Source organism: Ceratotherium simum, chromosome 36 (genome assembly GCF_057802395.1).
Source record: "Ceratotherium simum simum isolate JZ-2026a chromosome 36, ASM5780239v1, whole genome shotgun sequence".
NCBI classification, from domain to species: domain Eukaryota; kingdom Metazoa; phylum Chordata; class Mammalia; order Perissodactyla; family Rhinocerotidae; genus Ceratotherium; species Ceratotherium simum.
In genome coordinates this window covers 23,066,806-23,081,702 of record NC_141935.1, presented here as the reverse complement: position 1 = coordinate 23,081,702, position 14,897 = coordinate 23,066,806, and the positions used below count along the sequence as shown (strand labels likewise).

General features: G+C 37.5%; 1 protein-coding gene across 1 annotated transcript in view; it reads right to left on the bottom strand.

Moving 5' to 3' along the window:
* The window catches only part of DNAH14 (dynein axonemal heavy chain 14), a 346,391-nt gene that overhangs the window by 77,064 nt on the left and 254,430 nt on the right, over window positions 1-14,897 (bottom strand). Inside the window, exons 63-66 of the mRNA XM_087424245.1 lie at window positions 8,354-8,494; window positions 6,437-6,652; window positions 1,967-2,197; window positions 1,556-1,677 (exon numbers count right to left, since the gene is read on the bottom strand). Of these exons, the coding sequence (XP_087280371.1) occupies window positions 1,556-1,677; window positions 1,967-2,197; window positions 6,437-6,652; window positions 8,354-8,494 (710 nt within the window). The remainder of the gene's footprint in view (window positions 1-1,555; window positions 1,678-1,966; window positions 2,198-6,436; window positions 6,653-8,353; window positions 8,495-14,897) is intronic.

The window sequence follows — 14,897 nt, the reverse complement described above, 5'->3', positions numbered from 1 at the left end:
TTTACCCTGTGTAATACGCCAATGAAGGGATTTGAGTGGAGGAGAGCCATGATCTTTTTGGAACAGGACCACTCTAGCTGCTGTCTTGAGAACAGCCTGCAGAGGGAGGAGCTGGGCAAGGAGGAAGCTGGGAGACTGGTTAACATGTGAGAGATGATGGGGGCTTGGAGTAGGGTGTTACCAGTGGGAGTGGTCAGATTCTGAATCTCCTTTAGTCTTCATAGCAACCCAATAAAGCAGGGACAAGTCCTCATTCCATTTCATAGAGGGTGAAATTGAGGCTTAGAGAGGTTAAATAAATTGCCTATATCACACAGCCGGAAAGTGACAGATTGGGGCTTCGTCGCCAGTCTGCCATCCAAAACAGTTTCCTCCACCGCCTCCTCAGACACACAATTCAAACACGGGCACCAGGTTGTCAATTCAGAAAAATATTACTTCATTGTATTTCTAGAGCTGTTGCTTAATTCAGTGAGAAAGAAATAATGGGTTAACAGGGTGTTTTGCAAAGTGTATTCTGTAGAACGCTATTTTCTGGAGAGGGTTCTTTAAATAAAGGGGTTTTAAGTCCTTGTAGGCAAGAATCCTGTTTGACTTTCTTTAACTCAGTGCTTTAAAAAACTACAGGATCCCTTTTTTGATTGACACCTATTAAATCCCTAGAAATGTTGTTTGGAGGAATATACTTTGGAAAATGTTTTATTAGCAGAAGAAAGGAGACTGGAAGAGAGATTCTAAGGAGTAAGAATTTGGTGAGGAGTAAGAATTTGGCAGCCCTGCCCAGGGAAAAGGACCCACTGACCAACAGATTTGTGAGTCAGGACCACTTGGTAAGGAGTCAGTCTGTCCCTGTAAAGAAGTTAAATGCACCAGGTTAGGGACCATTAACATCATCTTCTAATTCCCCTTGCTGATTACTTGCTCACTTAGCAATCTTCTGATTGTGAATTGAAGGGGAGAATGCACATGGCTAACAACTCAAATATCTTATTCTCTTGGGAATTATATATTTGAGGTAATTAAATTTGACTACGTAATAGTGCTCTGTGAAGTTGGCTGGTGGGAATCGGACTCCTGGGGGCCCATTACTGCTTGGAACGTGGATACAATGTTTTATTCTGCCTAGGAAAAATCTCTATCTTTTTGCTCTAGATATCAAATATGGATTTTGTTTCTTAAAGAAGCAGAAGCTTTTTCTGCTCAAATAAAATGTTAGGCAAACAGATCAAATTGAGCTCCTCTGGATCAAGTGGGGCCAGGCTTCCTGCTCGTTGCCCTTCCTCACAGCTTCTGAAGACTCTTCCTGGAACCCACAGGCTTTGTCAGGCACAGCCTGAAAAGGATTGGTTTGGAATGACTTGATAAACAAAAATCTGTTCTCTATTCTCTATGCTGATGAGTGCGACTGGAAATACAAAAACAAAAAGAACTTTCAAAATGCAATCTCACTTTTTTTCTCCAGGAGAGGCTTATCAGGACTAAAATACAGGGCTGAAATATTATTTGTCTTAAAAAACATAAACATTTGACTCAATTTAACTTTGAGAGACATTACCTAAATCTGGAATTGTATTCGATCTCAGAATCATCAACCCTTAGGAAATATTGTCCTCTTTTCTGATAGATATCCTTCTTCAAAATTGCCTTTAAACTGGGAGCTAATGTTTCGGGGAGATTCTGAAAAACCCAACAGACATTAATAAAAAACTCATCTTACAACAAATAAATCCATTGAAAAGACACAGCATTTAAAAAATGTAAATCTTGTTAATATCTGGACACCAGTAAAAGATGGATCCAAATGAATTGAACATTGAAAACTGACTGTATTTATTTATGCATTTATTTATTTATGATTTTTTTCCCCCTGACAAAGTTACCTGTTATTTAAAGCTCTTAGTCTTTATGCTCAGTGAATACAATATATGCGTCAGCTGCATGGAATTAGGCCATTTTGTCCAAATACCTGCAAGAGGATACTCCCCCCTGTTTTCACAGCATTTTCCATTTTTTTGATGTAATTGCTGTCTTCAATGGAGAGCTCCTGCAGCCTAGATCCTTCCATCTGACGGATCCAAGGGCGTGCTTGCTTGTGTGGGTCAATCAGCAGTGGCCACTGCAGGCTGTTCTTGATCAAGATGGCACTCTCTGTAGAATACTGATCGGGAGGTAGCCCCTGATAATGCCATCGGCGGATCTGGAATGAAATCATTGGTGCTTTCACTGTTTCATAAACTCCTTCACATCTTTAATATCCTACAGGATACTAAAGGATCCTGCAGGATCACTTCCTTTAGAAAACCAAATAATCTTTAAAAGGACTAAGGAAATGAACAATTTTAAACAACTGGGATGTGAAGTTTTGAATAAGGTGTGTAATTTTTCATTAAATTCCAGGTTTCTGTTCATCAGTAAGAATGAATGCCCATCACAACAACATGCTATAGGAGACAGTTAAGGAACATAAGATAGAGTAACTGTTCCTAAGGATCTTAGACTCTAATGCATATATGAAACATGCAATAATACAGAACTATACAGATATAACAATAGCTACTTTATGGCACACCCACCACCTGCCAAGCACATAATGCATTATTTACTTAAATCACTGTAACAACCTTCATTTCTCAGAAGGAGGAACTGAGGTTAAAAGAGGTTAGGAATTTGCCTGTGGTCACACTGTCAGACTAATAGGAGACCCAGGGTTTAACTCAGAAGCTGACTCCAAGACTGACAAACTTTTCATCCTTACATGGCCTCTCTTTGCCTGTTGCTCTGATTTCCTGCCACTATCAGCAGGTGGGAAGAAAAAAGGCAAGAAGGTCCATGGAGGTCAGAGAAGGAACAGGACACCAGGGAACCTTCCAGGGAAAGACAGCAGGGACCACCCCGGGAGAGGCCAAGGATACTTTTTAGTTTTGAAAGGGAAGAAAAAGTTTGTTTAAGCCTTTGAAGAACTGCATGCTCTTGAATTCTACATAAAAAGAAATATGAAAGATGATAAGGAATCTTGGAAACTACAAGTATTTCCATTGGTTGGAGTATAGGTTGCATTTGAATACAGGCAAAGAAGAAAAGAGCAAAAGGTTGGTGTGGTGAGAGAAATAAACTTCGAATAGCACATCAGTAGTGAGAGAAATAAACTTCAAATAGTGAATCAGAGTTTCTATTCGAGAAAATGAATCATTCCCCTGACTTTCATGCTTATCTTTATCATTTTACTGAAATATGTATTCCTAAATACTATACTTTAGTTTTGGTAATTTTTGGACTTTAGATAAATGAAATCTTATAGTATATCCTCTTTTCTTCCGGCTTCATCCATGTCGTTTTATAGCTGTATTTATTCATTCTCACTGCTGTGGAGTATTCCACTTCATGAATATATCTAGATTTATTTACCCATTCTACTGTTGAGGGCACTTGGATTGTTTCAAGTTTTTGGCTATTATGAATAATGCTACAATGAATATTCTTTTATATTCTATTGGTCAACTTATGTATGCATTTCTTTGGGGTAAAAACCTAGGAGTGGAATATTCGGTCATAGGGTATGTGTGTTTTTAATACTTGTAGCTAAAATCAGTTTTCTAAATGATTATAGCATTTTATATTCTCACCAGCAATTTATGAGAGTTTCTGTTTCTCTATACCCTTGCTAACTCCTGATACTGTCAGTCTTTTAAATTTTGGTCATGTTGGCAGATGTGTTGTGATATCTCATTTTAGATTTAATTTTGATTCCCCTAATGAATAACGAAGGTGAGCACCTTTCATATGTTTATTGGCTATTTGGATAGCCTCTTTTGTAAGCTGCCTATTCCAGGCTCTTGCCCATTTATTGATTGATTTGTAATAGTTCTTTTTATATTGTGGATAGGGCCCTTTGTTGAATATATGTATTACAAACATCCTCTCCTATTCTTTGAATTGTCTTTATATCCTCTTTACAGTGTCTTTTGAGGAACAGAAGGTCTAAATTTTAATGTAATTCTATTGATCAACTTTTTCCTTTATGGTTAGTTCTGCTTGAGAAATCTTTTCTCAACTGGGGTCATGCACACATTCTCATAAATTATGTTTTATTAATTTGCCTTTCACATTTGGGTTCACTATTCAACTGCAACTGAATTTTTATGTGTGGTGTGAGGTAATGGTCAAATTCCTTCTTTTTTTTTCTTATGAATATTCAACTACCCAGCACTATTATTGAAAAGACTATGCATTCCTCACTGTACTGCAGTATCCCCTTTGTCATAAATCAAATGTCCATGTATGTGTGGGTCTGTTTCTGGGCTCTCAGTTCTGCTGCATTGGTGTAGTTGTTTACCCTTGCACTGGTACACACATGGATAAACAATACCATTGTCCTAATTACTGTAGCTTTAAAGCAAATCTTGATATTTGATATAGCAAGTCATTCCACCTAGTTCTTCATCAACAATGTCTTGGACATTTTGGCTCTTTACCTTTTTTTTATAACTTTTAGAATCAGCTTGTCGAGTTAGACAGACGAGAGACACACATACACACACCCTACCCGGATTGGGATTACACTGGATCCATAGATCAATGTGGAAGGAACTGGCAACTTCAGAATATTGAGTCTTCTAATTCATGAACATGGCATAACTCTTCATTTATTTAGGTTTCTTAAACTTTATCTCAATAATGTTTTATAGTTTTATTTCTATAAATTTTATACAACTTTTTGATAGATTCATTTTGATGCTATGATAAATGGTATCTAAAAACACAGTGCACCCTGTTTGTTGCTGGTGTGGAGAAGTGCAATTGGTATTTGTATATTGACTTTAATCCCAGAGACTTTGCTAAACTTTCATTAATTCTTATGATATATCTATAGATTCTCTTGGATTTTCTAGGTACATAATATATCACCTGCAAAATTTATATTTTTTGTTTCTTTCTTCTTTTCCTATTCTAATATCTTTTATTTCTTTTTCTTGCATTACTGCGCTGTCTAGGATCTCCACTGCAGTGTTAAATACAAGCGAAGATAGTGCATAGCCCTTTGTCATGTTCCCAACCTCAAAGGAAAAATTTTCACCAATGCTTCATTTTTTTCAATTCTGATTTCTTCTTTGACCTGTGGTTAGTTAAGGACTATATTTCCTAATTTCCAGAAATATGAGGATTTTCAAAAAAACTTTTAATTACTGACTGCTAGCTTAATTGCATTTTGGTCAGATAACATACTCTGTATGATTTAAGTCCTTTGACATTTGTTGAAACTTTATTTGTGGTCCATTACATGGCCAATTTTGGCAATGTTCTATATGTGCTTGCATAGACTGTGTAAGCTCCAGATGTAGGCTAATATATGTCTATTAAATCCATTTGTTGATCATTTCTGTTCAAATCTTCTCTATTCTTACTGATTTTTGTGTTCTTTTACTATGAGTTACAGAAATAAGTATGTTAAAATCTTTCCTGATGATTATAGACTTGTCCATTTTTTATCTGTAGTTCTTTTAATGTTTGCTTTATATTATTTGAGGTCAAGTTATTAGGTACAAACAAATTGAGAATTGTTAACATATTCTTGGAGAATTAAAGCAATTCTTATTATAACATAAGCTTATTTAATTCTAGTAATTCTTTTTTGCCTTAAAGTCTATTTTGTCCTTTTTTGGGTAATCCATGGTAAATTTCCTCCCAATTTTTACTGTCAGTCTTTCTTTATGTTTTAGATGTGTGCTTTCTAAATAACATGTGGTTTCTGTTCTGTGCTTTGGTTTAAATTTTTACATAATCTTACAATCTTAGCATTTTAACTGGACCATTTAGTCCATTTACATCCAATGTCATTACCAAAATATTTGGGTTTAAACTGGTTATTAGCATTATGAAAATGAGAAGTCTGTATTTGCTTTAGAGAGTTTGTAGATTTGACAGTCAGTTTAAGTTGAATTATCAGCAAGGGAACTAATCTAAAATTACTCTCTTGGGATGAAAAAAAAAGGTGTATTTATTTTTTAACCTCTCAACATCAGCATAGAACTTACATAGATAAACAATAAATATTTATTGATAAATTGATAAATTTGAGGTCTATATTTTTGGCTGTTTCTAAGAATACTAAGCATAGTAAATAAGTCACAAATTTTATTAATGACAGGGGTTTTGTGGACAGAAATTGGCTGTATTTGTTAGGACAGAGTAGTAGAATTACAATGAGGAAAAGGATACTTTGTGCCTTTTGCCCAGGGGATGAGAAACAGGAGATGTATCTAATTGAGGCCTTAGAACTATAATTAAAAAAAATTTTAAGGCCCGGAACAAACATCAATATTTTCATTTATCAAAATAATTTGGGGCAAAGATCAAAGCCAAAAAAAATTACACCCACATCCAAAATCCAAATCAACAATAACAGCCACTTAACTGGATAATAGAAATATGTTACTACCTCATGTTTTTGTGCCATGACTTCAATTAAAGAAAAGTTAGAAGACAAAGAAATATTGTTTTCAGTGCAAAGATTCTCCCATTTATTCACAACCAACTGGCGAAATTCTGCTGTTAACATTCCACTGTAGACAATGCATGCTGCTGAAATAAGTATGTCACCCAAAATTCCTTCCAACTTGCTGTCTATTTGATTGATTGTTTCTTGCCATTGAGTCTAAATGTCAAGATAAAAATGAGTTATTTATATTTGATATAAAATACACTATTATAAGACATTTTAGATATTAATGGTCTCCAAGTTGGACCTATCATTGCTATTACTGTTACTGGTTCTCATGCTGTAGTTGTATTAAAATAATGGATAATATTAAAAAACAAACTGATTTCTGAGGGGAACATGAGTCCTACTCTTGAATTTGTCAATAGTGTCATATTTGCTAAGATTGATAGATAGCCATTTCAAATCCTTTGTGTAATAAAGCAGGATGAATTTTTAAAATATCAATTCATTATAATATATTATTAATGGTGTTCAGTAATAATAATGACCAATATTTATTGAATCCTTACATATCTAACAGACACTTTACTTTGAAAATCTCATTTGATGCTTTCAGTATCCTGTTAAGTAAAAGCCATTGACTTCATTTTCAGAAGAGGAAGTTGAAGTTTAGAGAAGTTAAGTAACTTGTTCAAGTTCACAAAGCTTTCGAAGGGTGTAGCTGGGATCTGAACCCATATTCTTTGGCTGTATGGCCTCCTTCTACAACCATGTATGTTCTTGATTGGTCAATAAAGAAAGCATGTTGAACATAAACCCTCTCTTCTGGAAGCTTAAAATCAGGGATAAAGCTGATGTTCTACTGCCTCTCAACATATACTTGGCTCTCAAGGACATCAGTCATCTTTTGAGGGCTGTGATCTCTCTCTAATTGGTCTGATTTCATAAACTCCTTCTCCTTGCACTGTAGGAGTCTTCGTGATATGTATTTATTTAGACAATTAAACTAAATTAAAATTATCTTGAGAATTTTTGTAACATCCTTTGAGATAGCTGAGGTATGACAGAACCAAGATCCTAGTCAGCCCTCTATGGATTCAAGTATAGAGAAGGCAGATTAATTAGAAGAGAAATAAAAAGATGAGAAAGAAGGGGTCAGAAGATTGACAGAACAAAATAAAATTTTCTTTTTCCTTCTTAATGACATCTCCTCCCTTTCAGCTCCACCCATGTTTTATACATTCAGCTTGATTGTTCCTGTGCTAGAAAAAGAAAACTTTTTCTTTTCCAGCTCACTGATGAGCTAGAAAACTGACACGCTCACTGATGGGTTTACTTGGGTCCTCCTCACACAAAAGTGTGCTGATGTCTTAGAATCAAGAGAAAATAACTTCTGACCTTTGTAGTCTCTTATCTCTGTTTTAAGACTACTTGACCGGGACTCCTTTATTTATTTATTTATTTTTATTTTTGTGAGGAAGATCAGCCCTGAGCTAACATCCATGCTAATCCTCCTCTTTTTTTGCTGAGGAAGACCGGCTCTGAGCTAACATCTATTGCCAATCCTCCTCCCTTTTACCCCCAAAGCCACAGTAGATAGCTGTATGTCATAGTTGCACATCCTTCTAGTTGCTGTATGTGGGACGTGGCCTCAGCATGGCCGGAGAAGCGGTGCGCTGGTGTGTGCCCGGGATCCGAACCCAGGCCGCCAGCAGCGGAGCGCGCGCACTTAACCGCTAAGCCACGGGGCCGGCCCAGGACTCCCTTATTTTTATGTGAACAGGACTGTCTACTGATCTCAGTCAGAAACTGGATGGTAAGATAGTTTCAGGAGGTATCTGAAAATAACATCTTGGGGTCTGTCAAGCCCAGTAGAAATTAATGAAGGAGATATACACGCAAAGAAAGTCATGCCTTTTCATCTTCCAGTGCAGTTAGTAAGATAGATGCGCACTGCAAGCGCCTGGTGGCCAGTTGTCTTCGATTTGCTAATATTTCTTTTTCAGCAACAGTATCTTTGTAGGCTGCCTGCAAATACAGCAGATGTTCTTCAATCTGAAAGACAATTAATCTGTTATTGAGACAAAATTGTACTCTCATTTTGCCTCAAGAGTTTATCTGTATTTATATAAATATAGTGTGCAACCATTTCATTTTCACATCCTGGAAATTCTTTCTGGAGAGATGGATTATATTACCAATGAAAATGTACATTGTAGTAATTAAATGAATGATCCCTTAGATATTGAGGTTTGTTTTTTAAAATGCTAGCTTCCTCAATAGGTTTTCTTACAATCTTAGCATTTGAAGATTCGTCATTTTCTGACTTATTTTTCACACAGAAAATTTTGTATCGTATCCAGGTTTTTTCTCTAAGAAAGTGATTGAACTTTTTCATCCCAGATCCACTGATCAGCCCAGAGGAACTAATGAGTTTTTGAAGTTAGGCTGGCAGAATGAAGCGACTATTATCCCTAGGCTGTCAGTAGAAAATATATTTTCACAAATAGCCAATAAAATAATTTTCTTAAATTACCACTTGATAACACTCTTGCTCAAAAATCTTTGGTGAATTCTTATAGAAATGATTGCCTAAGGATATAGTCCAAAGTTTTGGCCCTTTCAATTAAAGCCTCTACAATCTGACCCCAACATTCCTTCCCAATTTCATCTCCTTTGCAATAATATTACACTTTAGCCAAATTGGTTTATTCTATATCTCCTAAATATTCCTTAAGCGTTCTTGCCTCTGCAATTTGGCTCACATCTTTCCCTTACGCCTGGACTCCTCCCTTTAAAGGGATGTAGATCCTTGGCATTCTTTAAAATCTTTATCAACTTCCAGCTGTTATGATGTGTCAGTCTTGTCAAATCCACCCTGATGTACTGTTTGTGACAGTCATTTGAGAAGTAATTATAAATTGCCTGATATTATCTCTTGTATTGTGGTCTTATAGTCTTATTATCCTTATGTTGTTATTTATATTTTTGAAAGATTTTCATGTCTTCTCAAAATCTTTGAAGACAGGATTTAGCATGAAGACTTGAATATGTTATGTACATGTAATTGTATATATAAAATTGTGCTTATTGAATGCAGTCTGTGATTTGTAATTTCTCCTCCTATTTTTAAGGTGTTATCCTAGTGAAAATACCTAATTTTTACAAAACATATACACATTGGCTACTTTTGGTGTGCCTACTCTAATGATTTATTATTTATTTCTGGTTCACCCATAATAATTATTTAGTTGTTTACTCTTTTGTGTATTATGTTGGTTTTGTTTGCTTGCTCATTCCCCCGTTTTGATTTCTCTGAGAAAACGCCTCCCTTGCTACTCAAGACCTAGTGAGTTATTTAAATATTAAAGCATAGGGCTTACTGATTCGGTTAAACACCTGACATTTCTATTACAGATGGTTTGACTTACGATTTTTCGACTTTATGATGGTGGGAAAGCAGTATGCATTCAGTAGAAATCCTACTTTGAATTTTGATCTTTTCCTGGGCTAGCGATATGGGGTATGATCCTCTCTTGTGATGCTGGGCAGTGGCAGCGAGCACAGCTCCCCAACAGCCATGGGATCATGAGAGTAAACAACCGATACACTTACAACCATTCTGTACCCATCCAACCATTCTGTTTTTCACTTTCAGTACAGGATTCAATAAATTACATGAGATAGTCAACACTTTATTATAAAATAGGTTTTGTGTTAGATGATTTTGCCCAATTGTAGGCTAATGTAAGTGTTCTGAGCACGTTTAAGGTAGGCTAGGCTCAGCTATGACATTCGGGAGGTTAGGCGTATTCAACATTTTTGACTTATGATATTTCAACTTACGATGGGTTTATTGGGATGTAACCCCACTGGAAGTCGAGGAAGATCTGTATACGACAGGCACTCTGTTACCCCAAAATAACATTTTTAATGAATGTTCATGTAATATAATAAGTTCTGGCATGATTTCTTCCCCCTAAATTTCCCTAGATTTTTCAGAAATATTTTTTATATTAAAATCCAGGTGAACAAAAGACCTATTTTTAAAACAGGAGACAGGACATAGCTGAGTGAGGAGGAAAACCTCAACGAAGGCTTAAAACCAATGGAGTTAACTACTTACATTCAATTTTAAAATATTAAGTGTAAAAATATACATTTTAAGTATACTTGTTGGAGTTCAATGTGTTAAAATATTAGAAACTTCTCAAGAAGCCTGTGGTTGAGGGCTGGAAGAGAATGCGGAATACTAGTGGAGTAAGGTTCTGACTGGAATTTACAGTTTATCTTTTTCTTCTCTACCATTGAATAACAATAAAAACCAATGAATAATATTATAAACAAATATTTGTTGGAAAAATGAATGAAAATACTAAAACAAAACAAAAGATCATGGACAGCAGGAGAATTGAGTAAATACCCAAATAAAAAATACTAAGGATCAAATATAAGTACAAAGACAGTTCCAGTCCAAGATGTCTATACAGGAGGCTCTTGAACTCACCCCCACCTGTGGACAAATCTATAGCCAGGCATGGAGCAATCGCCTCTGAAGAAATTCAGAACCCAGCTGAGCAGGTCCTACACATTGGGTGAATGAGAAAACACCCACCTCGAAACGGATAGGAAAGGCTGATACACACTCTCGCCATAAACTTCACCCCCAGCACAGTGCCATACAGTCAGGAGGGAACTCATAACTCCCAGCATCCCCCTGAGGAGCACAGGGTTTGGACCCAACATCTAGAGTCCCGACTTTTAAGACTTCCACCTGAGGGATGGGCCCCCAAAACACCTGTCACTGACTAACTGCCTTGAGTAACTCTAAGGAGGAAGCACTTAACTGTTTCTCAAAATTGATTTTTAGTTATGTTAAGAGATGCAATCACCAACCGCCCTGAACCGGTCCAAACCCCACCACAAGAGTGATGCTTGTGCAGATGGGCCGAGAAGTACCCAAGAGATTACCCTTGCTTCCTTTTTATGCTAAGATCTCTACCCCAGGAGAAGCTTAGGCCTTATTACCATAGCATGTGATATATGTGGAAGCATGCTTTCAAACTGCGCCTGTGCCAGCGAATACCCACCTCTACATGTGATGATGAAACTTCCCTTTTGAATATTCATTCCCCACCCAAAATAAAAGGCCTCTGCTTTCCCTTGCTTGGAGAGCCATGGCATTGCACATAATTCCCCATGGGCTCCTTATTTGCTGCAAATAAATCTTACTTTGTGTGACAACTACTTCTGGTGAAGGCTTTGATTACGACTCACCAAGAAGTGAACCCACTTTGGTTTGGTAACACACCTAGCTCTGAAAGCCAACAGAGACCCACTAGACGACAGCAAACAAAGAGACAGTTTTTAACTGGCTATCCCCCAGGGCTCACTGCAGAGAGAGAAGATAGAAATGCCCATGTCCCCCCCCTTCCCTGAAAGAGGCATATTTGAAAGAGGCTGCTGCCTGAGGGTCAGGCTTCTAATTTAGCGCACATTTAGGGGCTAACTGTGATCCTCCCCAGAGAGTGGGGTGGACGGTGGGTGCTGTCTCCACATTGTCCCTCTGGCCCACTCCAGGTCCTGGTGTCTCCCTGGAAGGAGCTTGTGTACGTCTGGTGCCCTGGCCTTTGCAGCTACAGCTCAGTGCTGAGGGGTCAGGCAGAAACACTCATCTCCCAATCTTTCCCTGAAAGAGGCCTATCTGCATACTTTAAAAGCTGTTGCCTGAGGTCAGGCTTCTAGTTTAGCACACACTCAGGGGCTGACTGGGACCCTCCTGGGAGAATGGGGAGGCCTGCAGACATCATCTTGGCATTCTCCCTCTAGCCCACTCCAAATCATCCATTTCCCCATGGAAGGAGCTTGTACACATCCGGTACTCTGGCTTTTGTGGCTGCTACCCAGGGGAAGCACCCCTTGACCACCTGGCTCTGGTGGCCAGCCAGGCTTGTGTTCATCAGTTCCGCAGGAATGTAGCAAACAAAGAAATAGTTCTCTCTTTTTTTTTTGGTGAGGAAGATTGGTCCTGAGCTAACACCTGTGCCAATATTCCTCTATTTTGCATGTGGGATGCTGCCACAGCATGGCTTGATGAGCGGTGTGTAAGTCCACACCTGGGATCTGAACCCGCGAACCCCGGCCGCTGACGCAGCGCATGCAAACTTAACCACTACACCACTGGGCTGGCCCCAAGAAATAGTTCTTAATGGGCTGTACTCCCAGGGCTCATGCAGAGGGAACAGACATCTCCCAGTTGTTCACTGAAGAGGTCTTTTTGCACACTTCAGATGTTGTTGCCTGAGGGTCCAGCTTCCAATCCCCCTGCGTCTAGGTGCTGACTGAGATGCTCTCCTTTGGGACACTGACAGGTCTTGGCACACTTGGAATACTGGGAGCCACTAAGAACAAAGAAGGCTGCTTTGACAATCACAACAGTGTGAGAGACAACCAGGAGCTCAGGCCAGGCTGAAAGACAAGGGTCATCTCCTACACAAAACCACTTTGTCAAGACAAGGAGAGGTGGCTGTTTTACCAAATGTGTAGACACCAACAGAGAGAGTCAAGGAAAGTGAAGAAATAGAGGATTATGTTTCAAACAATGAAATAATAAAATAACTTACCTGAAAAATAAAACTGTAGACTAAAATCACTGATGGATACAGATGCAAAAATTCTCAACAAAATATTAGCAAATTTTAAGAATTCAAGAACACATTAAAAGGATTATATACCATGACCAAGTGGCGTTTATCCCTGGGATGCAAGGATGATTCAACATACGCAAATCAATTAATGTATTACATCACATTAATAGAAGGAATGATAAAAATCACATGATCATCACAATAGATGCAGAAAAAGCATTTGACAAAAAACATCTTTCATGATAAAACCCCTTAACATATTGGGGATACAAGGGACATACTTCAACATAATAAAGGCCATACACTACAAACCCCACAGCTAACATTATACTGAACATTGAACAATTGAGGGTTTTTCCTCTGACACCCACCCTCACTACTCTCTTCAATATAGTACTGCAAGTCCTAGCCAAAGCACTTAGGCAAGACAAAGAAATCAAAAGCATCCTAATCAGAAAGGAACAAATAAAACTGTTGCTATTTGCATATCATGTGATTTTGCATATAGAAAATCCCAAACACTCAACCTAGAAACTGTTGGAACTAATCAGCAATTTCAGTAAAGTTGTGGGATCTAAAATCGATACGTAGAAATCAGTTGCATTTCTATACGCTAATAAAAACAGTATGGTACTGGCATAAAATAGATACATAGACCAACGGAACAGAATGGAGAATCCAGAATTAAACCCCCTTGTATCTGGTCAACTAATATTCCACAAGGGAGTCAAGAGCACCCAATAGGGAAGGGACAGTCTCTTCAACAAATGATCCTGGGAAAACTGGATAAACACATGCAGAACCATGAAATTGGACTGTTATCTTACACCACTCACAAAAATTAACTCGAAATGGATGGAAGGAAGAAGGGAAGAAGCTCCTTGACATGGGTCTTAGCAATGATTTTTTTGGATACAACACGAAAAGCACAAACAACAAAAACAAAAATCAACAAATGGGACTACATTGAGCTTAAAAGCTTCTGCACAGCAAAAGAAACAATTAACAAGATGAAAGGGCAACCTATAGAATGGGAGAAAATTTTTGCAAACCATATATCGGATAAGGGGTTAATATCCAAAATATATAAAGAACTCATACAACTCAATAACAAAAAAAAAACTATCCAATTAAAAAATGGACAGAGGAACTAAATAGATATTTTTCCAAATCAGACATACAAAGGACCAACAGGTATATGAAAAGATGCTCAACATCAATTAATCATCAGCGAAATGCAAATCAAACAAAACCACAATGAGATATCACCTCACACCTGTTAGAATGGCTATCATCAAGAAGACAACAGAAAAATTTTGTGGTTCCACACAAATTTTAGGATTGTTCTACTTCTGTGAAAATGTCATTGGAATTTTGACAGGGATTGCATTCAATCTGTAGATTGCTTTGTGTAGTATGGACATTTTAACGATATTAATTCTTCCAACTCGTGAGCATGAAATATCTTTCCATTTATTCGTGTCTTCTTCCATTTCTTTAATCATTGTCTTATAGTTTTCAGCTTACAGATCTTTCACCTTCTTGGTTAAATTTATTCCTAGGTATTACTTTACTAGATTCGTTTATTAGTTCTAACAGTTTTTTGGTGGAGTCTTTAGGAATCTAAGCTAAAGGTTTATTAAATTTGAGGATCTTTTTAAAGAATCAACTTTTGGTTTCATTGATTTTTTCTATTTTTTCTTTTGTGAGGAAGATTAGCCCTGAGCTAACATCTGATGTCAATCCTCCTCTTTTTGCTGAGGAAGACTGGCCCTGGGCTGACATCTATGCCCATCTCCCTCTACTTTATG